General features: G+C 43.4%; 1 protein-coding gene across 1 annotated transcript in view; it reads right to left on the bottom strand.

The window, feature by feature from the left end:
* The window catches only part of LOC129868291 (coxsackievirus and adenovirus receptor homolog), a 97502-nt gene that overhangs the window by 15307 nt on the left and 55023 nt on the right, over positions 1 to 27172 (bottom strand). Inside the window, exon 2 of the mRNA XM_055942129.1 lies at positions 10772 to 10941. Coding sequence (XP_055798104.1) covers positions 10772 to 10941 — 170 coding nt within the window. The remainder of the gene's footprint in view (positions 1 to 10771; positions 10942 to 27172) is intronic.

Here is a 27172-nt window from a genome sequence, read left to right as displayed (position 1 = left end):
ATTCCCAAACCTCTAAATAGAGAATCTGATGTAAGCGGTGCATTGTTTTTTGCTACTTCATGAACACAAAAATGTCAGTTTGACTGTGCAGTAAAGAGACTAATAGTAATTTGTCATAGGGGGCGGTCCGTTGAGGAAACATCTAATGAGGACGGATGTTATTAGAGGTCTGTCTGTCCTGATACTGTCAGTTGTTCTTATAGTATTACTAGGTTAACAGTGAGTATAACCCTCTATATGGTCGGGTCATCCTAAGCCCTCTCACCGAGAACTCCATATCAGTTATGAACTTCTAGAGCTCTCTGGGGAACAGTTAAGTGCCACCCTCCTCCTTCCCTCTTCTCCAGTCTTCCTTTTCACACTCCTCTCCCACATCACCATCTCAACCACTCCCTCTACTCCATCAGCTATCCCATCCTCATCTCCTTTCTCCCTCTCCTCCATCTCCTCTCCTAGAAGAGTAGTTCAGTACTGCACGACCAGTAGTCCAGCGTAGCCCTGGTCTACCAGCACTAATCCTACTGGGCATGGTCACACACACTAAGCCAGCCCTGCAGCCAGTGGACTTATTAACAGGCCACTAATTGCTAATAATACACATGACATCACCCCATCCGGGCACAAGGAGGCTGTGTGTGTATGCACCGAGTGCCGTTCTGATTGGTCAATTAATATCTATCCATTCAGAGGAAGATAGAAACTTGGTCGTTGTGAATGAAGGAATGGTCTGGTGAGATTGTGGCGGGAGACCACAACATGATGTCTACAGTTGAATGTAGCCTAGCTAGAGAGGAGGGAGACTACAACATGATGTCTACAGCTGAATGTAGCCTAGCTAGAGAGGAGGGAGACCACAAAGTGATGTCTACAGTTGAATGTAGCCTAGCTAAAGAGGAGGGAGACTACAACATGATGTCTACAGTTGAATGTAGCCTAGCTAGAGGAGGGAGACCACAACATGATGTCTACAGTTGAATGTAGCCTAGCTAGAGAGGAGGGAGACTACAACGTGATGTCTACAGTTGAATGTAGCCTAGCTAGGGTGGAGGGAGACCACAACATGATGTCTACAGCTGAATGTAGCCTAGCTAGAGAGGAGGGAGACTACAACGTGATGTCTACAGTTGAATGTAGCCTAGCTAGAGAGAAGGGAGACCACAACATGATGTCTACAGCTGAATGTAGCCTAGCTAGAGAGGAGGGAGACTACAACATGATGTATACAGTTGAATGTAGCCTAGCTAGAGAGGAGGGAGACTACAACATGATGTCTACAGCTGAATGTAGCCTAGCTAGAGAGGAGGGAGACCACAACATGATGCCTACAGTTGAATGTAGCCTAGCTAGAGAGGAGGGAGACTACAACATGATGTCTACAGTTGAATGTAGCCTAGCTAGAGAGGAGGGAGACTACAACATGATGTCTACAGCTGAATGTAGCCTAGCTAGAGAGGAGGGAGACTACAACATGATGTCTACAGCTGAATGTAGCCTAGCTAGAGAGGAGGGAGACTACAACATGATGTCTACAGTTGAATGTAGCCTAGCTAGAGAGGAGGGAGACTACAACGTGATGTCTACAGTTGAATGTAGCCTAGCTAGAGAGGAGGGAGACTACAACATGATGTCTACAGTTGAATGTAGCCTAGCTAGAGAGGAGGGAGACTACAACATGATGTCTACAGTTGAATGTAGCCTAGCTAGAGAGAAGGGAGACCACAACATGATGTCTACAGCTGAATGTAGCCTAGCTAGAGAGGAGGGAGACTACAACGTGATGTCTACAGCTGAATGTAGCCTAGCTAGAGAGGAGGGAGACTACAACATGATGTCTACAGCTGAATGTAGCCTAACTAGAGAGGAGGGAGACTACAACGTGATGTCTACAGCTGAATGTAGCCTAGCTAGAGAGGAGGGAGACTACAACATGATGTCTACAGCTGAATGTAGCCTAACTAGAGAGGAGGGAGACTACAACATGATGTCTACAGCTGAATGTAGCCTAGCTAGAGAGGAGGGAGACCACAACATGATGTCTACAGCTGAATGTAGCCTAGCTAGAGAGGAGGGAGACCACAACATGATGTCTACAGCTGAATGTAGCCTAGCTAGAGAGGAGGGAGACTACAACGTGATGTCTACAGCTGAATGTAGCCTAGCTAGAGAGGAGGGAGACTACAACATGATGTCTACAGCTGAATGTAGCCTAACTAGAGAGGAGGGAGACTACAACATGATGTCTACAGCTGAATGTAGCCTAGCTAGAGAGGAGGGAGACTACAACATGATGTCTAAAGTTGAATGTAGCCTAGCTAGAGAGGAGGGAGACTACAACATGATGTCTACAGTTGAATGTAGCCTAGCTAGAGAGGAGGGAGACTACAACATGATGTCTACAGTTGAATGTAGCCTAGCTAGAGAGGAGGGAGACTACAACATGATGTCTACAGTTGAATGTAGCCTAGCTAGAGAGGAGGGAGACTACAACATGATGTCTACAGCTGAATGTAGCCTATCTAGAGAGGAGGGAGACTACAACGTGATGTCTACAGCTGAATGTAGCCTAGCTAGAGAGGAGGGAGACTACAACGTGATGTCTACAGCTGAATGTAGCCTAGCTAGAGAGGAGGGAGACTACAACATGATGTCTACAGTTGAATGTAGCCTAGCTAGAGAGGAGGGAGACTACAACATGATGTCTACAGCTGAATGTAGCCTAGCTAGAGAGGAGGGAGACTACAACATGATGTCTACAGCTGAATGTAGCCTAGCTAGAGAGGAGGGAGACTACAACGTGATGTCTACAGCTGAATGTAGCCTAGCTAGAGAGGAGGGAGACTACAACGTGATGTCTACAGCTGAATGTAGCCTAGCTAGAGAGGAGGGAGACTACAACATGATGTCTAAAGTTGAATGTAGCCTAGCTAGAGAGGAGGGAGACTACAACATGATGTCTACAGTTTTAATGTAGCCTAGCTAGAGAGGAGGGAGACCACAACATGATGTCTACAGTTGAATGTAGCCTAGCTAGAGAGGAGGGAGACTACAACATGATGTCTACAGTTGAATGTAGCCTAGCTAGAGAGGAGGGAGACTACAACATGATGTCTACAGCTGAGAGGGGGAGGGCGACCACAATGAGAAAATCACCCACACAGGATTCTACAGTTACATGTATATCCACATGAGCACGCCAAACATGGGATAACAATGATGGCTCTATTATAATATGTTTTTTTTCCAATTTAAATCTGCCACTTCCACCCCCACATATTAATTATTGGTGGTTCCCATTCTAAATCAATGAAGTAGGTCAAAAACAAAAACAGGGGTCTCTTGAGGCACTGCTCCCCAGTTTAGCATAGACAATAGAGGGAGAGGAGCGAGCAGGGCAGGGGCTGGAGCCTTGGCTGGGCTGGGTGGACTGAAGTGGGAGGCAGGGATGGAGGGAGAGAGGAATGGGGTGAGGAACAGCTAAGGAAGGGCTCCTACTGACCCACTTCTAGCCCTGGCCAAAAACTGAGGTCCTGGGGGACAACGAGAGAGAGTGCGTCGAGGATGTCATCCCCATAGTAACTGTACGTACATACCCCAACCAGAAACCATGGATTACAGTCAACATTCGCACTGAGCTAAAGGGTAGAGCTGCCGCTTTCAAGGAGCGGGACTCTAACCCGGAAGCTTATAAGAAATCCCACTATGCCCTCCGACGAAACATCAAACAGGCAAAGCATCAATACAGGACTAAGATCGAATTGTACTACACCGGCTCCAACGCTCGTCGGATGTGGCAAGGACTTGCAAACTATTACAGACTACAAGGGGAAGGACAGCCGAGAGCTGCCCAGCCTACCAGACGAGCTAGATAACTTCTATGCTTGCTTCGAGGCAAGTAACACTGAAACATGCCTGAGAGCATCAGCTGTTCCGGGACGACTGTGTGATCACACTCTCCGCAGCCGATGTGAGTTAGGCCGCTGGGCCTGATGGATTACAAGGATGTGTACTCCAAGCATGCGCTGACCAACTGGCAAGTGTCTTCACTGACATTTTCAACCTCTCCCTGTCTGAGTCTGTAATACCAACATGTTTCAAGCAGACCGCCATAGTCCCTGTGCCCAAGAACACTAAGGTAACCTGTCTAAATGACGACCGACCCGTAGCACTCACGTCTGTAGTCATGAAAGGCTTTGTAAGGCCGGTCATGGCTCACATCAACACCGTTATCCCAGAAACCCTAGACTAGAGGTCGGCCGATTAGATAGGGTCGATTTCAAGTTTTCATAACAATTGGTAATCAGCATTTTTGGATGCCGAATATGGCCGATTACATTGCAATCCACGAGGAGACTGCGTGGCAGGCTGACCACCTGTTACGCAAGTGCAGCAAAGAGCCAAGGTAAGTTGCTTGCTAGCATTAAACTTATCTTGTAAAAAACAATAAATATTAACATAATCACAAGTTAACTTCTTACGGCTGAAATCCCGTTAACCTGTCTAGGATCAGCGTGGCGCTAGCGGCACCCCCCCCCCCCCCCCCCCCCCCCCCACTGAAAAACCAGTGCCGCGAAATTCAAAAAAAATATATTTTTAAAATATTTAACTTTCACACATTAAAGTCTAATACAGCTAATGAAAGACACAGATCTTATGAATCCAGTCAACATTTCCGATTTTTAAAATGTTTTACAGGGAAGACACAATATGTAAAGATGTACATCTATTACCTAAAAACACATTAGCATAATCCACCATCTTTTATTTGTCCACCAACACCAGTAGCCATCACCAATTCGGCTAAACTAAGATATTTATAGCCCCTAACCAACAAAAAAACTCATTAGATGACAGTCTGATAACATATTTATGGTATGGGATAGGTTTTGTTAGAAAAAAGTGCATATTTCAGGTATATGGCATAGTTTACAATTGCACCCACCATCACAAATGGACTAGAATAATTACAATGAGCAACGTGTTTACCTAACTACTAATCATCAAACATTTCGTAAAAATACACAGCATACACGAATCGAAAGACACAGATCCTGTGAATACAGACAATATTTCAGATTTTCTAAGTGTCTTACAGCGAAAACACAATAAATCGTTATATTAGCTTAGCACATAGCAATTAGCAGCCCAGCATTGATTCTAGCCAAAGTGAGCGATAAAAGTCAACATCGCCAAAAGATATTAATTTTTTCACTAACCTTCTCAGAATTCTTCCGATGACACTCCTGTAACATCACATTACAACATGCATATACAGTTTGATCGAAAATGTTTATATTTAGCCACCAAAATCATGGTTAGACAATGTGAAATGTAGACAAGCTGGTAAAGAAAACGTCCTTGCGCCACTTAGACAGTGATCTACTCTTATACATAAATACTCATAAACGTGACTAAAAAATATAGGGTGGACAGGGATTGATAGACAATTTAATTCTTAATACAATTGCGTTATTACATTTTTTAATTTATCCTTACTTTTCAATACAGTTTGCGCCAAGCGAAGCTACGTCAAAAAACATGGCGTCCTAAGCCACTAAAATGTTTCGACAGAAACACGATTTATCATAATAAAAATGTCCTACCTTGAGCTGTTCTTCCATCAGTATCTTGGGCAAAGGATCCTTTCTTGGGAGAAATCGTCTTTTGGTGGAAAGCTGTCCTCTTGCCATGTGGAAATGTCAACTACGTTCGGGATGAACTGAAAAGCGTGCCCAACTTTTCACATCGTTGCAAAAATAAATGTCCCAAAATCGCACTAAACGGATATAAATTGCTATAAAACGCTTTAAATTAACTACTTTGTGATGTTTGTAACTCCTATAACGAGTGAAAAGATGACCGGAGAAATATAACAGGCTAAACTAACGCTTGGAACAGGAGAGGGTCGGTGTCTTCCACGCGCGTTACGCAGCAAGAAAAGACTTGCTAGCTAAAGGTTTTTTTCATTTGTAGGGCCTGTGAACGAGCAATTGAGCCCGTTGGAATCGTCATCACGTAAAGGCATCCAGGGGAAGACGTAAGAAGTGTCCGTATAGTCATAGCAACGACAGAGCCCTTTTAAATGACTTCAGAAAAGTGGCCAACGTTTCTCAAATCTGACTCCATGTCAGGGAAATTGCTGTAGAATGGGCTCTGTTCCACTTAGAGACAAAATTTCAACTCCTATAGAAACTATAGACTGTTTTCTATCCAATAATAATAATAATATGCATATTGTACGATCAAGGATTTTGTGGGAAGCCGTTTAAAAAATTAGCCACATTAGCATAAATAGTCTAAACAGCGCCCCCATCCCCAACAGGTTAACAAGATCGATTTGACAACAGCCAGTGAAAGTGCTGGGCACCAAATTTAAACAACAGAAATCTCATAATTAAAATTCCTCAAACATACAAGTATTATACACCATTTTAAAGATAAACTTCTTGTTAATCCCACCACAGTGTCCGATTTCAAAAAGGCTTACAACGAAAACATATCATGCGATTATATTAGGTCAGTGCCTAGTCATAAAAAACACAGCCATTTTTCCAGCCAAAGAGAAGAGTCACAAAAAACAGAAAAATAGATAAAATAGACTAATCTTTGATGATCTTCATGAGATGGCACTCATAGGACTTCATGTTACACAATACCTGTATGTTTTGTTCGATAAAGTTCATTTTTATATAAAAAAATCTCAGTTTACATTGGCGCGTTATGTTCAGTAATGTTTTGCTTCCAAATCATCCGGTGATTTTGCAGAGAGCCACATCAATTTACAGAAATACTCATCATAAATGTTGATAAAAATACAAGTGTTATGCATGGAATTAAAGATAAACTTCTCGTTAATGCAACCGCTGTGTCAGATTTCAAAAAAGCTTTACAGCGAAAGCACACCATGGAATAATCTGAGTACAGCGCTCAGCCACAAAAATAAGCCATACAGATACCCAGAACAGAAGTCAGAAATAGCATTATAAATATTAACTTACCTTTGATGATCTTTATCGGAATGCACTCCCAGGAATCCCAGTTCTGTTTTGTTCGATAAAGTCCATCATTTATGTCCAAATACCTCCTTTTTATTCGCACGTTTAATTCACAAATCTTAGTCCAGACGAAAAGTGAAAACAGTTCCATTACAGTTCGTAGAAACATGTTAAACGATATATAGAATCAATCTTTAGGATGTTTTTATCATAAATCTTCAATAATATTACAACCGGACAATCCCTTTGTCTTTAGAAATGAAAGGGAACGCAGCTCGCTCTCACGGCCGCACGCGTGACTTAGGGGTCTGGCAGAATGCCATGAGCTTCGTCAAACAGCTCTTATTCGCTCCCCCTTCACAGTAGAAGCCTGAAATAAGGTTCTAAAGACTGTTAACATCTAGTGGAAGCCTTAGGAAGTGCAATCGGACCAAATTTACACTGTATCTTGGATAGGCAATTACTTTAAAATCTACAAACCTCAGATTTCCCTCTTCCTGGTTGGATTTTTTCTCAGGTTTTTGCCTGCCATATGAGTTCTGTTATACTCACAGACATCATTCAAACCGTTTTAGAAACTTCCGAGTGTTTTCTATCCAACTCTAATAATATGCATATCTTAGCTTCTGGGCCTGAGTAGCAGGCAGTTTACTCTGGGCACCTTATTCATCCAAGCTACTCAATACTGCCCTCCAGCCCAAAGAGGTTAACTACACATGGTTGTCCATGGTGCCCCCGCACATTGACTCTGTACCGGTAACCCCTGTACCCCGCTTTACTCCAGATCATCGCAGCTAGCTAGCTGCTATCCGAGTGGCTACACCTAACGGGTGGCATCAGTAAGTCTAAATATTGCTGTTAAATTGCACAACCTTCAATGTTATGTCATAATTATGTAAAATTCTGGCAAATTAATTATGGTCTTTGTTAGGAAGAAATGGTCTTCACATAGTTCGCAATGAGCCAGGCGGCCCAAACTGCTGCAAATACCCTGACTCTGCTTGCACGGAACGCAAGAGGTGACACAATTTCCCTAGTTAAAAGAAATTCATGTTAGCAGGCAATATTAACTAAATATGCAGGTTTAAAAATATATACTTGTGTATTGATTTTAAAGAAAGGCATTGATGTTTATGTTTAGGTACACATTGGTGCAACGACAGTGCTTTTTTCGCGAATGCGCTTGTTAAATCATCACCCGTTTGGCGAAGTAGGCTGTGATTCAATGAGAAATTAACAGGCACCGCATCGATTATATGCAACGCAGAACAAGCTAGATAAACTAGTAATATCATCAACCTTGTGTATTTAACTAGTGATTATGTTAAGATTGATTGTTTTTTATAAGATAAGTTTAATGCTAGCTAGCAACTTACCATGGATTCTTGCTGCACTCGCGTAACAGGTAGTCAGCCTGCCACGCAGTCTCTTCGTGGAGTGCAATGTAATCGGCCACAATCAATGTCCAAAAATGCACATTACCGATTGTTATGAAAACTTGAAATCGGCCCTAATTAATTGGCCATTCCGATTAATCGGTCGACCTCTAGTCTCTACGGGGGTGTCACAGGGTTAAATTCTCGGGCCGACTCTTTTCTCTGTATATATCAATGATGTCGCTCTTGCTGCTGGTGATTCTCTGATCCACCTCTACGCAGATGACACCATTCTGAAAAAATCTGGCCTTCTTTGGAGACTGTGCTAACAAACCTCCAAACAAGCTTCAACGCCATACAACACTCCTTCCGTGGCCTCCAACTGCTTTTACCAAATGCTAGTAAAACTAAGTGCATGCTCTTCAACTGATTGCTGCCCGCACCCACTCGCCCGACTAGCATCACTACTCTGGACGGTTCGGATCTAGAATATGTGGACAGCTACAAATACCTAGGTGTCTGGTTAGACTGTAAACTCTCCTTCCAGACTCACATCAAGCATATCCAATCCAAAATTAAATCTAGAATTGGCTTCCTATTTCGCAACAAAGCCTACTTCACTCATGCTGCCAAACATACCCTTGTAAAACTGACTATCCTACCGATCCTTGACTGTGGCGATGTCATTTACAAAATAGCCTCCAACACTCTACTCAGCAAATTGGATGTAGTCTATCACAGTGCCATCCGTTTTGTCACCAAAGCCCCATATAGTACTCACCACTGCGACCTGTATGCTCTCGTTGGCTGGCCCTCAATACATATCAGTCGCCAAACCCACTGGCTCCAGGTCATCTATAAGTCTTTGCCAGGTAAAGCCCCACCTTATCTCAGCTCACTGGTCACCATAGCAACACCCACCCGTAGCAGGTATATCGCACTGGTCATCCCCAAAGGCAACACTTCCTTTGGCCGCCTTTCCTTCCAGTTCTCTGCTGCCAATGACTGGAACGAATTGCAAAAATCTCTGAAGCTGGAGACATATCTCCCTCTCTAACTTTAAGCATCAGCTGTCAGAGCAGCTTACCTATCACTGTACCTGTACACAGCCAATCTGTAAATAGCACACCCAACTACCTCATCCCCATATTATTACTTACCCTCTTTGCACCCCAGTATCTCTACTTGCACATCTATCACTCCAGTACTAATGCTAAATTGTAATTATTTTGCCTCTATGGCCTATTTATTGCCTACCTCCCTACATTTGCACACACTGTACATAGATTTTTCAATTTATATTTTCGATTGCGTTATTGACTGTACGTTTGTTTATATGTAACTCTGTGTTGTTGTTTTTGTCGAATTGCTTTGCTTTATCTTGGCCAGGTCGCAGTTGTAAATGAGAACTTGTTCTCAACTGGCCTACCTGGTTAAATAAAGGTGAAATAAAAAAGGTAAAATAAACATAGACCCCCTATTGTTATTTAGAGCTGCTCTTTAATTATTTCTTATTCTTAGCTCTTACTTTTTTTTAAAGACATTTTCTTAAAACTGCATTGTGGCTAATAAGCATTTCACTGTAAGGTTGTTCGGCACATATGACAAACACAATTTGATTTGAAAGAGAGATGCAGAGGCATCACTAGTAGAGGAGGGAATGGAGAAGTACAGGAGAGACTGTATCCATCTCTAGGCTTCTAGCTCTATGCCCTCTGGCAGTGCATGGGCTATGTGGATCTATCCTCAGCAGCTTGGTGCATCCCACACCTCCAAGCTATAGAGAGATGACATGGCCTGTACACAGGGAGCTGCTGGGTTCCCACAGCATGGCTGGGAGGTGGCATTCCACTCAATAGAGGTACCATGCAGAGAGCAGGTGGTTGAGGTTACGAGAGCTAACTAACGCACCCACACTCCTTTTCACACGCTAATGGGTGTGGACAGTGCACGCTTGCACACACACTGAAAGAGCTCCATGCCATACACACACACTCAAACCCACGTGGGATATTTTATAGAGCTTTAAAAAGATGGAACAAGTAAAACATTAACCTATTTTTAGTCATGTTTGGGGGTTGTGTGAAAGAGAACTGCTTAACAAAAGGGGAAAAAACCTGACTTCTCCTTTTACTTCTCAAATGGCAGGTACTGTATCAAAGCAGACAGACCTTTAAGCATTGCTCTATCTTTGCCTCTGGTTAACCAGTTCAGGTTGCTGCTTCTGACAGAACACTAAGACTGGCATAACACTTCTGTTGTAACAATGGATAACATTGACTAGTTCTGACAGAACATGACTGCTGACATACCAGAGCAGGAATAACCCCAAAACTTTTTCAGGGATGAACCCCCCCCCACATACAAACCACTTGGAGGGACCACATAAAAACACACACTCACCACTTTATCCTCTTTCTGGTTGTCAGAGGCCAGCAGGCTCCATTCGATGTCCAGAGGGCCAGAGTCCTCGGGTGCCAGAGAGAACTGGCAGTCCAGCTTGACGCTCTCACTGCTGGCCTTCTCTATGGACGTGGGCCCCTGGGACGTGATCTCCAGGCAATGGGCTACACCTGGACACACAGAGGGAGGAGAGAGAGATGAAGTCCACTAGCCTAATAGCGCATACTGATTGCATAGCATTCCCTTCATGAGCACCTAGGGGCTACTCATAGAGTTAGAATGTCTAATGTTATTTATAAAATAAAAATCAGGAATCCATCTGACAGTGCCTCTGTTCACACGGGTACATTAGCAGTTGGAGATTTCAGTTAAGGTTTTAAACAGTGTTTTGGTTAAACGGGAGTGTGGAGGCAGCATTTCAAATCTTTGAAATAGAGCCTTCATAAAATTACATATTTTTAGGAGGTCAAGTGCTACACATCTGTAAAATGTGAACCACACAGGAAAGAACAGCAGAAAGAATAGATTGACACGTAAAAAACTGACACTGTAGCTCTGCTCATCATCCAACTGGAGCATCATATTCTCAAGGAGTTATTCTTAGAACGAATAAACATAATTTCCTTGTGACATCAACGGAGCTAAAAATGATCTTCATTCAATAAGAGCTTTAAGCCTCCGCATGGAACTACAGTCCATAGAGAATGGAGTTGTCACATGCTGCCGCCACAAAAAAATCCTTTTGACAGTCAGTCGCCTTGCCGTCAAAGAAAAATGCAGCTTTAAAAAATAAAAAAATAGGCTGCCAGGCTATATCCCCTTGATGTAGCGTTGTGTGCTGAGGCAAGTGTTCAAAATCCTCTCAGACTACTATTTGTGTAAAATGCAAAACCACTGAAATTATCTATACGGTTTACTACAGTCTGGTTGTACCTACACATGAAAATCCATGAAAGCCAAGATGAAACGATCTGAATTATTTGGAACAAAATTAAAAAGCATACATACAGTGGGCACACACACACACACACACACACACACACACACACACACACACACACACACACACACACACACACACACACACACACACACACACGAGAGAGACAAGAGCCTGGGTTGAAACTGCATTCTGTAATCTAAAGTAAGCAGAGGCTGGAGCAGGTTGGCCATATGGGCAGTTCTCAGACCCACTGTGAGCTACATCAAACGAACCCCTCTGCTGCATGTTCTGCCAGCCCAATATTTTTAAGTAATCTGCCCTTGTGTGTAATTTGATGGTGGGGGGGGCCTGTCGTACTGGGGGTAGGCTTGGGCGATATACCGTTTATACCGTATAACGGGGTATTTTTAAATACAGACCGCATGATTTTCAATACTGTTTAAAAGAGTGTAATTTTGAAGTCTAAGATGTGACAAATAAATTATATCAGCTCAGGACTCCAGCTTTGCATTTGGTTTCTTAAGTTGCTAGCTAAGCAGCTAGATGTCTAGATCAAGCTTCTTGGTTACAGCAGAGACATTCTAGCCCGAGTACCAGTCTCTTTAGCTAACATTCCACTCCTTATCATTGCCAGGGACTAGCCTTTCTGCCATCTTCAAATATGAACATTAGCATAATGAGCTTGCGGAGAACAGAGGAGACGATCCTGATTCGATAAGCCTCACAGCTATCCTCCAAACACAACGATTATCCAAATATTGAGTCTATCACTTTTTTCTCTCTCCACAGAACATGTTGGTATCCGGTTGCTAAGCAACAGTTTGTTTTCCCAGAAGAAACCAGTCTGTCAAAAGTTGCTGGCTCATGTCTAAATCCTCAAACTAAATACATACTGCAATTCCAAATCAAGAAACCACTCTGCTTTGATTTTAAGCCTCAAAATACAACAACCTGCTAACAGCTAAATGTTTCTTTCTGACTTCATGATTCTAGTTCTACTTGAGGCTCCACATGGAAAATGTTATTTCCAACAACCAACTCTGTCGTAAATCCAGCTGCATGTTGAATGTTGAGATTGCCGAAAGGCCAGTCTCTTTGGCAATGATATGGGGTGGCAAGGAGTGGAATGTTAGCTAAACATACTGGTACCCAGACTAGAGACATTCAAGATCCCTGTTGTTTAAATAGTTTTGTGCGTTTTCTTTGACGGGGGGGGGGGGGGGGGGGTTGTGCACACAATATGGTACAGAAACCTCCACAGAACATACATCTATAGGCTGAACATATATTTGTCTGTTCAGTTGGTAGTGTGGTGGGATATTCTGTGTGGTGGGATATACAATGTTGCAATTGTTTCTCGACCCCAGACAGCCAGGGGATATCATATAACACACACAAGCACCCCAATTATACACTAATATAAAACGCAACATGTAAAGTGTTGGTCCCATGTTTCTTGAGATGAAATAAAATATCCCAGAAATGTTCTATATGCACAAAGAGCTTATTGCCATCAAATTGTGCACACATTTGTTTACATCCATGTTAGTGAGCATTTCTCCTTTGCCAAGATAATCCATCCATCTGAAAGGTGTGGCATATCAAGAAGCTGATTAAATAGCATGATCATTACACACGTGCATCTTGTGCTGGGGACAATAACAGGCAACTCGAAAATATGAATTAAGTACTGCAGTGCATCTCCTCCTCATGGACTGCACCAGATTTGCCAGTTATTGCTGTGAGATGTTACCCCACTCTTCCACCAAGGCACCTGCAAGTTCACGGACATTTCTGGGGGAAATGGCCCTAGCCCTCACCCTCCGATCCAACAGGTCCCAGACATGCTCAATGGGATTGAGATCCGGGCTCTTCGCTGGCCAAGGCAAAACACTTACATTACTGTCTTGCAGGAAATCACACACAGAACGAATAGTATGGCTGGTGGCATTGTTATGCTGGAGGGTCATGTCAGGATGAGCCTGCAGGAAGGGTACCACATGAGGGAGGAGGATATCTTCCCTGTAATGCACAACGTTGAGATTGCCTGCAATGACAACAAGCTCAGTCCGATGATGCTGTGACACACCGCCCCAGACCAAGACGGACCCTCCACCGCCAAATCAATCCCGCCCCAGAGTACAGGCCACCGTGCAACGCTCAGTCCTTCGACGATAAACGCGAATCTGGCCACGACTCGTCATCAGTGAAGAGCACTTTTTGCCAGTCCTGTCTGGTCCAGCGACGGTGGGTTTGTGCCCATAGGCAACGTTGTTGCCGGTGATGTCTGGTGAGGACCTGCCTTACAACAAGCCCTCAGTCCAGCCTCTCTCAGCCTATTGCGTACAGTCTGAGCACTGATGGAGGGATTGTGCGTTCCTGGTGTAACTCGGGCAGTTGTTGTTGCCATCCTGTACCTGTCCCGCAGGTGTGATGTTCAGATGTACTGATCCTGTGCAGGTGTTGTTACATGTGGTCTGCCACTGCGAGGACGATCAGCTGCCTGTCCTGTCTCCCTGTAGCGCTGTCTTAGGCGTCTCACAGTACGGACATTGCAATTTATTGCCCTGGCCACATCTGCAGTCCTCATGCCTCCTTGCAGCATGCCTAAGGCACGTTCATGCAGATGTGCATGGACCCTGGGCATCTTTCTTTTGGTGTTTTTCAGAGTCAGTAGAAAGCCCTCTTTAGTGTCCTAAGTTTTCATAACTGTGACCTTAATTGCCTACCATCTGTAAGCTGTTAGTGTCTTAATGAACATGCATCTGTGGATCGGTCGTTAATTGTTTATGGTTCATTGAACAAGTATGGGAAAGAGTGTTTAAACCCTTCACAATGAAGATCTGTAAAGTTATTTGGATTTTTATGAATTATCTTTGAAAGACAGGGTCCTGAAAAAGGGACGTTTCTTTTTTTGCCAAGTTTAGGAGTGGAATTCCTTTCAATTACACTTGGAACATCCCTTTTGTTAATCTTTGAATTGAATACACATTCTGTTTGTGATGACTCAGTTCTAAGTGAGTGTCATCGGCACAATGCTGGTGCCTGACCGACGGGCAGAAACTCCTACAACCTGTTTGTCTGGACCTGGAGGTAACGTTAGTTAGTGATACAGGTGCACCACCCTCAATGCTCATCGGTCTCCAACCACCTCGCCTCCATCTGGAGCGTAACAGACTGCGATGTAACACACACACACCAAACACACACAGCCCAGTCTCCGTCACATGCTATTGTGGCTGTGAGCAGGCAAACAGGCCCAACCCCCACTCTCACACAAGCCCAAGCCAATGGCATGTATCTGATGCTCAGCAGGCTGTGCTCTCACTTACTGGTCTGAGGTAAAACCACACGACTAATATTAGACACGTCATGGAACACAAAACCATCACTATCTCATCCCAGATATCCAAGAACTGAGGTTATCTGCCTTTGGCCAAAATAGTAGGAACCCAGACTGCACCAAATAAATTAGAAATACAAAAACATGGTATTGAGGAGATGGACCCACTGGTTGTCCACAAAGTTACAAAGAGCTGGTAGTCCCAACCAATAACCACCAGGTGTGAAACAGGAAAGGGAGTATGCTAATGTGGTATAGAGCACAGCTTAAATTAATAAAAACAGGAACATTTTACTTTTGGCTAGAAATTCAAAAAGAAATTCTCCGAAAAATGTCCTTGTGTGTGCTACCTAAAGTTGAAGTTGGAAGTTTACATACACCTTAGCCAAATATATTTAAACTCCGTTTTTCACAATTCCTGACACGTAATCCTCGGGGGAAAAATCCCTGTCATAGGTCAGTTAGAATCACCACTTTATTTTAAGAATGTGAAATGTCGGAATAATAGGAGTGATTTATTTGATTTTTTTCAGCTTTTATTTCTTTCATCACATTCCCAGTTGGTCAGAAGTTTACATGCACTCAATTAGTATTTGGTAGAATTGCCATTAAAAATTGTTTAACTTGGGTCAAACATTTCGGGTAGCCTTCCACAAGCTTCCCACAATAAGTTGGAAGAATATTGGCCCATTCCTCCTGACAGAGCTGGTGTAACTGAGTCAGGTCCGTAGGCTTCCTTGTTCGCACATGCATTTTCAGGTCTGCCCACAAATATACTATGGAATTGAGGTCAGGGCTTTGTGATGGCCCCTCCAATACCTTGACTTTGTTGTCCTTAAGCCATTTTGCCACAACTTTGGAAGTATGCATGGGATCATTGTACATTTGGAAGACCCATTTGCGACCAAGCTTTTACTTCCTGACTGATATCTTGAGGTGTTGCTTCTATATATCCACATCATTTTCGTTTTTCACGATGCCATCTATTTTGTGAAGTGCACCAGTCCCTCCTGCAGCAAAGCACCCCCACAACATGATGCTGCCATCCCCGTGCTTCACGGTTGGGATGGTGTTCTTGGGCTTGCAAGCCTCCCCCTTTTCCCTCCAAACATAACGATGGTCAGTATGGCCAAACAGTTATATTTTTGTTTAATCAGACCAGAGGACATTTCTCCAAAAAGTACAATCTTTGACCTCATGTGCAGTTGCAAACCATAGTCTGGCTTTTTTTGTTGTTGCCGGTTTTGGAGCAGTGGCTTCTTCCTTGCTGAGCGGCCTTTCAGGTTATGTCGATATAGAACTCGTTTTACTGTGGATATAGATACTTTTGTACCGGTTTCCTCCAGCATCTTCACAGGGTCTTTGTTGTTGTTCTGGGATTGATTTGCACTTTTCGCACCAAAGTATGTTCATCTCTAAGAGACAGAACGCGGCTCCTTCCTGAGCAAAATGACGGCTGCGTGGTCCATTGGTGTTTATACTTGCGTACTATTGTTTGTACAGATGAACGTGGTACCTTCAGGAGGTATTTCAAGGTCTACCTTCAAACTCAATGCCTCTTTGCTTGACATTTTCTTTGTGGGGCCGCACAGCCCTCCATGTGCTCGCCAGAGGTAGCCTGACTGCCATTAGGTACCGAGATGAGATCCTCAGAGCCCTTGTGAGACCATATGCTGACACATGCACATTTGTGGCCTGCTGGAGGTCATTTTGCAGGGCTCTGGCAGTACTCCTCCTTGCACAACGGCGGAGGTAGCGGTCCTGCTGCTGGGTTGTTGCCCTCCTACGGCCTCCTCCACGTCTCCTGATGTACTGGCCTGTCTCCTGGTAGCGCCTCCATGCTCTGGACACTACGCTGACAGACACAGCAAACCTTCTTGCCACAGCTCGCATTGATGTGCCATCCTGGATGAGCTGCACTACCTGAGCCACTTGTGTGGGTTGTAGACTCCGCCTCATGCTACCACTAGAGTGAGAGCACCGCCAGCATTCAAAATTGACCAAAACATCAGCCAGGAAGCATAGGAACTGAGAAGTGGTCTGTGGTCACCACCTGCAGAATCACTCCTTTATTGGGGGTGTCTTGTTAATTGCCTATATTTTCCACCTTTTGTCTATTCCATTTGCACAACAGCATGTGAAATTTATTGTCAATCAGTGTTGCTTCCTAAGTGGACAGTTTGATTTCACAGAAGTGTGATTGACTTGGAGTTACATTGTGTTGTTTAAGTGTTCCCTTTATTTTTTTTGAGCAGTGTACATCCACAGGTATGACTCCAATTGACTCAAATTATGTCAATTAGCCTATCAGAAGCTTCTAAAGCCATGACATCATTTTCTGGAATTTTCCAAGCTGTTTGAAAGGCACAGTCAACTTGGTGTATGTGAACTTCTGACCCACTGGTATTGTGATACAGTGAATTATAAGTGAAATAATCTGTCTGTAAACAATTGTTGGAAAAATTACTTGTTTCATGCGCAAAGCAGATATCCTAACCGACTTGCCAAAACTATACTTTGTTTTAACAAGAAATTCGTAGAGGTTGAAAAACGAGTTTTAATGATCAACTGTATATCCATCCCCCCACTAGATCCCCATACTTTAATGAAGATAGCTTCAACATCCTAGGGGGGTCAATCACTTCTAGGCACAGGGACATGTACTAGTCAGTGGTGACCTAAATGCCAGAACATGACACCCTCAGCACACAGGAGGACAAACACCTACCAAATCAAATCAAATTTTATTGCTCACATACACATGATTAGCAGATGTTAATGCGAGTGTAGCGAAATGCTTGTGCTTCTAGCTCCGACCATGCAGTAATATCTAACAATTTCACAACAAAAGAATGACTAAGAATATGTACATATAAATATATGGATGAGCGATGGCCGAACGGCATAGGCAAGATGCAGTAGATGGTATAGAGTACAGTATATACATATGAGATGAGTAATGTAGGGTATGTAAACATTATATAAAGTGGCATTGTTTAAAGTGACTAGTGATACATTTATTACATCCAATTTTGAATTGTTAAAGTGGCTCGAGATTATAGTCAGTATAGTATATTGGCAGCAGCCACTCCATGTTAGTGATGGCTGTTTAACAGTCTGATGGCCTTGAGATAGAAGCTGTTCTTCCAGTCTCTCGGTCCCAGCTTTGAGGCACCTGTACTGACCTCGCCTTCTGGATGATAGCGGGGTGAACAGGCAGTGGCTTGGGTGGTTGTTGTCCTTGATGATCGTTTTGGCCTTCATGTGACATCGGGTGGTGTAGGTGTCCTGGAGGGCAGGTACTTGTCCCCGGGTGATGTGTTGTGTAGACCTCACTACCCTCTGGAGAGCCTTACGGTTGTGGGCGGAGCAGTTGCCGTACCAGGCGGTGATACAGCCCGACAGGATGCTCTTGATTGTGCATCTGTAAAAGTTTGTGAGTGTTTTTGGTGACAAGCCAAATTACTTCAGCATCCTGAGGTTGACGAGGCGCTGTTGTGCCTTCTTTACCACGCTGTCTGTGTGGGTGTACTACTTCAGTTGGTCCGTGATGTGTACGCCAAGGAACTTACAACTTCCACCTTCTCCACTACTGTCCCGTCGATGTGGATAGGGGGGTGCGCCCTCTGCTGTTTCCTGAAGTCCACGGAGGTGACAGCATTCCATCCCCCATATGACCCCCGAGACACAACTACTACAACATAACCAACAACAAAAACAGGTCACAACTCCTGTAGCTCTGTCGCACACATAGTTCCTACAGACCTACAAAGAATTTGAAAACTAATCTAGCATTGATAAACTTCCATATCTGTTAGGCGAAATACCGCAGTGAGCAATCACAGCAGCACGATTTGTGGCCCATTGCCATTAGAAAAGGGCAACCAGTGGAGCACAAACATTGTCAATAGAATCTACAGTGGGGAGAACAAGTATTTGATACACTGCCGATTTGCAGGTTTTCCTACTTACAAAGCATGTAGAGGTCTGTAATTTGTATCATAAGTACACTTCAACTGTGAGAGACGGAATCTAAAAATCCAGAAAATCACATTGTATGATTTTTAAGTAAGTAATTTGCATTATATCATGACATAAGTATTTGATCACCTACCAACCAGTAAGAACTCTGGCTCTCACAGACCTGTTAGTTTTTCTTTAAGAAGCCCTCCTGTTCTCCACTCATTACCTGTAATAACTGCACCTGTTTGAACTCGTTACCTGTATAAAAGACACCGGTCCACACACTCAATCAAACAGACTCCAACCTCTCCACAATGGCCAAGACCAGAGAGCTGTGTAAGGACATCAGGGGTAAAATTGTAGACCTGCACAAGGCTGGGATGGGCTACAGGACAATAGCCAAGCAGCTCGGTGAGAAGGCAAGAACTGTTGGCGCAATTATTAGAAAATGGAAGAAGTTCAAGATGACGGTCAATCACCCTCGGTCTGGGGCTCCATGCAAGATCTCACCTCGTGGGGCATCAATGATCATGAGGAAGGTGAGGGATCAGCCCAGAACTACACAGCAGGACCTGGTCAATGACCTGAAGAGAGCTGGGACCACAGTCTCAAAGAAAACCATTAGTAACACACTACGCCGTCATGGACTATTGTAAAGTGGCTGTTCCACTGGATGTCATTAGGTGAATGCACCAATTTGTAAGTCGCTCTGGATAAGAGCGTCTGCTAAATGACTTAAATGACTTAAATGTAATGGATTAAAATCCTGCAGCGCACGCAAGGTCCCCCTGCTCAAGCCAGCGCATGTCCAGGCCCGTCTGAAGTTTGCCAATGACCATCTGGATGATCCAGAGGAGGAATGGGAGAAGGTCACGTGGTCTGATGAGACAAAAATAGAGCGTTTGTCTAAACTCCACTTGCCGTGTTTGGAGGAGGAAGAAGGATGAGTACAACCCCAAGAACACCATCCCAACCATGAAGCATGGAGGTGGAAACATCATTCTTTGGGGATGCTTTTCTGCAAAAGGGACAGGACGACTGCACCGTATTGAGGGGAGGATGGATGGGGCCATGTATCGCGAGATCTTGGCCAACAACCTCCTTCCCTCAGTAAGAGCATTGAAGATGGGTCGTGGCTGGGTCTTCCAGCATGACAACAACCCGAAACACACAGCCAGGGCAACTAAGGAGTGGCTCCGAAAGAAGCATCTCAAGGTCCTGGAATGGCCTAGCCAGTCTCCAGACCTGAACCCAATAGAAAATCTTTGGAGGGAGCTGAAAGTCCATATTGCCCAGCGACAGCCCCGAAACCTGAAGGATCTGGAGAAGGTCTGTATGGAGGAGTGGGCCAAAATCCCTGCTGCAGTGTGTGCAAACCTGGTCAAGAACTACAGGAAACGTATGATCTCTGTAATTGCAAGTTCTGCTTTTCTGATGTATCAAATACGTATGTCATGCAATAAAATGCAAATGAATTACTTAAAAATCATACAATGTGATTTCCTGGATTTTTGTTGTAGATTCCGTCTCTCACAGTTGAAGTGTACCTATGATAAAAATTACAGACCTCTACATGCTTCGTAAGTAGGAAAACCTGCAAAATCGGCAGAGTATCAAATACTTGTTCTCCCCACTGTATATTTATCAGTTTTTTCCCCTTTCCATACTTACAACACTGTACATAGCCAAAAATATTTGAAATGTCTATATTTTCTTTTAATAGTTTTGCAAGTAATGTTTACTGATCATTTTCCTTTTGTTTATTGTGTATTCCATTTGCTTTGTCAATGTAAACATATGTTTCCCATGCCAATGAAGCTCTTTGAATTGGAGAGAGCGAGGAGGCCCTTAGTGTTTCGTGACCATATAAAATGCTCTAAGCTCTAACCACTATGAACCTCACATTGCTGCGGAAGCTGAATATGTTGTCCATTGGATCTGACAGACGTCCTTGTTCACAGTGACTCAGTCACAGCCCTGAGCAGCAGACAACACCAGTGAAACCAGAGGAATAGAAACAAAGTGAGATGAATGCCTATTAAAGTCAACACAGACAGAGAGCCTGACGTCTTCGTGGCAGAGTTATGTATCAATTCATCAGGCGCTGGTAAATAGCAGAGAAACAGCCTACATGCAAAAAAAGAAAATTACATTTTTGAAACACATTACATTCAGCTGGAACTGTTTGAGGGAATTGTTTCCCTTGACGTTTTATCAGGGGGCAAGATGTTTTCTATCTAAATGATGGGACCTCGATGACCTTGGGCTGCTTTTGTCTTTATTACAGTTGATACTCACCGACGTCTCTCCCGCTCTCCACAACCACACACACAAAGGGAAAAGTACTATTTCATGCTCTCATCTAGTCACATTTAAGCTTTCTGCAATGCGTGTTATGAGGGTTCAGATGAGAACCGCACAGGCATGCAGCTCTGAAAAGAGGAGATAGCAGTGTTCTGTGTGATTTAAGGTTAATTCAACATTACGACAACTAAGTGGAATTTATGACCACTACCTCCTTACCCTCAACTACCTCTCCCCTTCTCTCCTCCCCTCATTCCTGGGTAGGCCAATCCTCAGAGTGCTCGGAAAATTGCCCAAACAGTACCCACAAATCTAAAGAACAAAAAATAAAAAAAGTTGTCAAAGGTCCTTTTTAAAAATACTGCTCTGCCTCAATCAGATTTTTGATTAGCCAGTAATAGCCACATAAATATGCAAGTGAAGCTAATGGCATCTGAGCCATTACTCTGTATTCTCCACTGTTGAAGTCCCTTGGTAATGAATGTAGTGAAGGGATATTCAGGACATCCGCTACACTTTAACACTACATATAAAAACACTCAGATGGCTGTGGCTTTTATACACCATGCACATTACTGTAATGGCTCGTGTTCACTAGCACACGGTAAATTACCGCGTGCCGCTTAGGCCGCCCAGAGTAGCTCGCTTGTGGGCGTGCTGGCAGCACATTCAATTTTGCGTCAAGAATTCAGCATAGCAAGTTTGTATGAAGGTCTGGTTATTAAATGGGTAAATAGTTCAATAGTAATATGCTCTAAAACGCTCTGGTGACAAACTTTGCTGCCCTGATTCCAAATCATCAACGGCTGGGAGAACTTATTCAAGTAAATATATTTAGATGTTTTTTTATTTTAATAATTATATATATATATATTATATATATATATATATTATTAGCGAACTAGCTACAGTGCTGGCTAACTCAAATGAGCTGCTAGCTAGCTATCTAGCCAACTTTACATAGCGTATAGAAAGCTAGCTAAGTGAATTACATATCACCAGCTACCCAGCGTCATATTAGCTAGCTATCTTAAAGTATTTATCACTGTAAAAAAAAAAAAAAAATGCATTCGTAGGTAGCTAGCTAACAGCCATGGAGGAGGGTAAAAGGATAGCAGCCCCAACTGTCAAAGTGAGAAAGTAGGCTATTCTGGATAGGGTAGGTACTTTGTGTAGTTCCAGTCCCTAGAAGTGAGGACAGAGATAGTAACATAACATTCAGTGTTGTCTGATTTGAATATAATGCAGTCTGTTTCTTGTGAGGTTCTGTCGTCAGATACAGAGAGCTGTGAAAGCATGTCTGCAGATGAAGAGGTCCCAATGAAGAGCAGTGGTTCTCTGTCCTGGTCCTATAGACGCAAAGGGGTGTACATTTTTGTTTTTGCCTTAGCACTGCACAGCTGACTCAAATAATCAACTCATCAAGCTTCAAGTGTTTTTTATATATTCATTTGTGATGCTATCCTTGATATGATCCTGCTATTGTCACATGCATCAATCAATCCAATGTTATCATGATTTGTTATAAGGGATATTATACTTCAGTAATCCACAATGACCTTGTGATGTAAAAGTCTAATAATGACATTATCGTCCATATTCCTACAGATACCTTGTAACTGGAGATTTCTTCAAAACGATTGCCTTCGGTTACCGTGTAGGGCACATATGTCAGAGTCAAGGCCCGCGGGCCACATCCGGCCCGCGAGAAGGTTTTTTACGGCCCCTGGGATGATCTTGATTTATTATTAGAACCGGCCCGCAGACCGCAGCAAGCCGGCAGCCCGCAGATCTTTTACACGCACCAATACTACATTTCCCACAATGCAACGGTGACGCACCGAGCAGTAGGCTGCTTCATTTCAATATTTATTGGCACAGCAGTCGTCAGCATCACAGTAAAATTAACTTTCAGATACCCATCAAAAATGGCAAAACGGAAGGTGGACACTGAGAACCGGGGGTTTCAAACAAGGTGGGAGTCGGAGTATATGTTCACGGAGGTAGCTGGAAAACCTGTGTGTCTTCTGTGTGGAGAAAGTGTGGCGGTACTGAAAGAGTATAATCTGAGACGACATTATGAAACGAAACACGCGGACAAAAACAAGAATATGGACATGGAACAAAGGCTACAAAAGGCAGAGGAATTAAAACGAGGCCTCAAATCTCGACAGGCTCTGTTCAAAAAAGCCAAATCACAAGGCCAGGCTGCTGTCAAGGCCAGTTTTATTTTGGCAGAAGAGATCGCTAAATCAGCCCGGCCATTTACGGAGGGGGATTTCATCAAAAACTGCATGATTAAAGTTTGTGACGAAGTTTGCCCAGAAAAAAGGCAACTCTTTTTAAATGTGAGTCTGAGCAGAAACACCATTGCCGAGAGAGTAGACCAGTTGTCCATCAATCTAAAAGAGCAGCTTGTGAAAAAGGGAAAAGATTTCATTGCATATTCCTTGGCTGTGGATGAGAGCACCGACATTTCTGACATTGCCCAGTTGTCAATTTTCATCCGCGGAGTGGACTCCAGCCTAAGCGTGACAGAGGAGTTTTTGGCTTTACGTCCTATGCATGGCACAACTACGGGGCATGATTTGTATGAAGAGGTGTCAAGATGTGTAAATGAGATGGAGCTGCCTTGGGAAAAACTCGTGGGTTTGACAACCGACGGAGCACCTGCGATGTGTGGACACAGGAGCGGACTGGTGGCGAAGATACGGGAAAAGATGCAAGAGGAAAACGCGACAGGTGAGCTGACAGCTTATCATTGTATCATACACCAGGAAGCGTTGTGCGGTAAAGCCTTGAAAATGGAGCATGTAATGAGCATCATCACGCGCACAGTTAACTTTATCAGAGCCAAAGGTTTGAATCACCGCCAGTTCAAGGCATTTCTGACGGAGTTAGAAACGGAGCATGGTGATTTGCCTTATCACACAGAGGTGCGATGGCTAAGCCAGGGAAAGGTGCTTCAAAGATGTTTCCAGCTTCGTGAGGAGATTTGTCTGTTCTTGGACAGCAAAGGGAAAGACACAACACAACTCCGAGACGAAATGTTTCTGTGTGAAATGGCTTTTCTGTGTGACATTACGAGTCATCTGAATGCAATGAACTTGCAGCTGCAGGGTCGGGATCATGTCATCTCTGATATGTACAGTACAGTGAAGGCATTTAAAACCAAACTGACTCTGTGGGAGACGCAGATGCGGAAAGAAAATTTGAGCCACTTTCCCAGCTGCCAGACCATGAAAGAGAAGCTCTCTACCAGTGCGTTCCCGAGCACACAGTTGGCTGATAAAATAGGTATGCTTGCCGCTGACTTTCGACGCCGATTTGCTGACTTTGAAGCACAAAAAAGCAGGTTGGAACTGCTCGGTAACCCATTTGCTGTTGACGTGGAAAGCTCACCACCAAACCTCCAAATGGAGTTGATTGACCTCCAATGCAATGATGCACTGAGGGCAAAATATGCGGCAGTGGGTGCTGCGGAGTTCGCCCGTTTCCTCCCCGACACAATGCCCCAGCTGCGCATCCAGGCTGCTCAAACGTTGTCTATGATTGGCAGCACATACCTGTGTGAACAACTGTTTTCTTTGATGAACCTGAACAAAACATCACACAGAAGTCGACTTACTGCTGAACACCTCCACTCAATTCTGAGGATTTCCTCAGCTCAGAGCCTTACCCCGAACATTGATGAACTTGTGGAAAAGATGGGACACCACCAAGTATCACCCTCAACCTCAAACAAGTGAACATTACTGTGCAATCACATATTTAGTTTTTACTCAGTTCAAGTTTAAAAGTTAAAGTTTAATATTTGTTTTCACTGCATGTTACTTCTCCTTAAACAAAGTGTTGTTTTTGATTAATAGATTTTTGCACTTTATTTTATTGTATTTCAATCCAATTATATTTTAAAAATATTTCAGTTGAGTGGATGATAGAAAATTGCTATTATTGTTTTTTTCTTTGAAGTAAATTTAGCCCACTTTTGCTAAAATAGAAAATATAGGCTACTGATGGTGCCTTGAATACCGGTTTCTTTCATTTAATGTTCATGTTATGGGGATTTTTATATAAAGGAAATTTGTCTTTTGTGTCTGTTGAAAATTAAAGATTACTGACAGAGCCATAAGAAAATATTGCTTTATTTATCTGATCATATTGGAATATATTTGTTAGGTTTTCAGTAGGTTCAATTAGGTTCACTAGACTATATGCGTCATTTAAAAAATTTTCAATGAACATTCGAACAGTCCGGCCCTCGGCTCGTAGCTAAAAATTTTATTTGGCCCTCCGTCCATTTGACTTTGACACCCCTGGTGTAGGGCATTGCAAGGTTGGGTGACCAGGACCATCTGGGACTGCCTCCTGGAGGAATTCAGGCATGTGAAGGATACCTGTGTCCTGCATAACTTCATGAGGATGGACACGAGGACCAGGAGGAGATCTACAGCTCGCTGCCGTGTACGAGTGAAGTCTGCTGCTCTGCAGGATGTTTCAAGGATGGGGTCCAACAACGCAGCAAGAGGGGCAATCCATGTGCGGGAGATCTTCACCTCTTACTTCTTTGAAGAGGGTGCTGTTCCCTGGCAACACCATAGACTATACTATGCACAACCAAAGGCTCTTTTAAGAGCCACCCAGATTGCAATTAGAGTAATCTTCTATTTACTTAGCCATGTCAACTGCAGTTACTCACTTCCCAGTTTCTCTCCCTTTGATTTCTACTTCTCAGATGAGGGTGCTGTTAAGGTAAGGGTGTGATGTCTGTACAAAAACAGGCTATTTCAAGTCACCCATATTGAAAAAAAGGTAGTACAATTAGACACCCTATAAGCCACACCTACACACTCATGTATCAATATGATTGATGGATTGTGTTGTGCACTAAGCAGGCTCAGGTGTATAACGGTGGCTCCTTCCACCTTCCAAGAAGAAGCAAGAGGGCCAACTATAGAGACTAGTAAGACACTTCATTATTTCTATAAATACGCTATATTGTTTGTCCTTGTGTGTCTCTGCATCTTTTTCAGCATAAAGTACTCTGCAGCCTCTTAGGGTGGACACTGGGTGAGGCCAATCACACAGATTCCTGTTAAACACTGTCTATTTAACAACCTTATTTTCTGGATAACAGTCTCTCTCCTTCACTTCATCCCTCTCTCCCCTTCTCCATAAATCCTCTAGGTTATATCAGCTGTGTCGGTGAACCCCTCCCGCATCTGAACTGGCTACAGAGGGCACAGCATGATCAGAAGTGAGAAGTCACTTGGTCAGGTCAACAGGAAGTATTATTAAAGAGATGCTTTACATTGAAATACAGATAGAGGTCTTAGTCCCAGAGTTAATGATCCAAGGTCAGTTTTGCATTTCACCTCCTGATGATGACTGACAGTGTTAAAAAAAAGAGAGAGGCTTAAAACAGGCTCTCTCTCTCGTCTGCAGGTATGTTGATGTGAGAGAGGTTGCCAACCCCCAGTCTCGTCAACGCCACCTCATCCGCTCTTAAGATTATCTTTGGGCCAACTGGGAGCCCAAGGCTGGTTAGGAGACCCAACTAGAGACACTATTATGTAATTGTGATGAACTGAGAGAGTATTAGGGTATTCGAGAGTATTGCTCCTCTGTTCTTACCGCTCCCCCCCCCCCCCCCCCCTATATTTAACTAGGTAGGCTAGTTGAGAACAAGTTCTCATTTTTACATCTCTTTCTTTCTCTGTTTTTATAATGCACACCAGATGTGCATTGAAGTACAGATTGAACTTGTATTTATAATATATTACGTATCTATAAACACTTGGATAATGAATTCTTTCAATAAAGTGTTTCACCTTCTCTACTGGTTGAA

Source organism: Salvelinus fontinalis, chromosome 13, assembly GCF_029448725.1.
Source record: "Salvelinus fontinalis isolate EN_2023a chromosome 13, ASM2944872v1, whole genome shotgun sequence".
NCBI classification, from domain to species: Eukaryota; Metazoa; Chordata; class Actinopteri; order Salmoniformes; family Salmonidae; genus Salvelinus; species Salvelinus fontinalis.
Note: the sequence above shows the minus strand (reverse complement) of the source record. Positions and strands in the feature narration are given on the sequence as shown.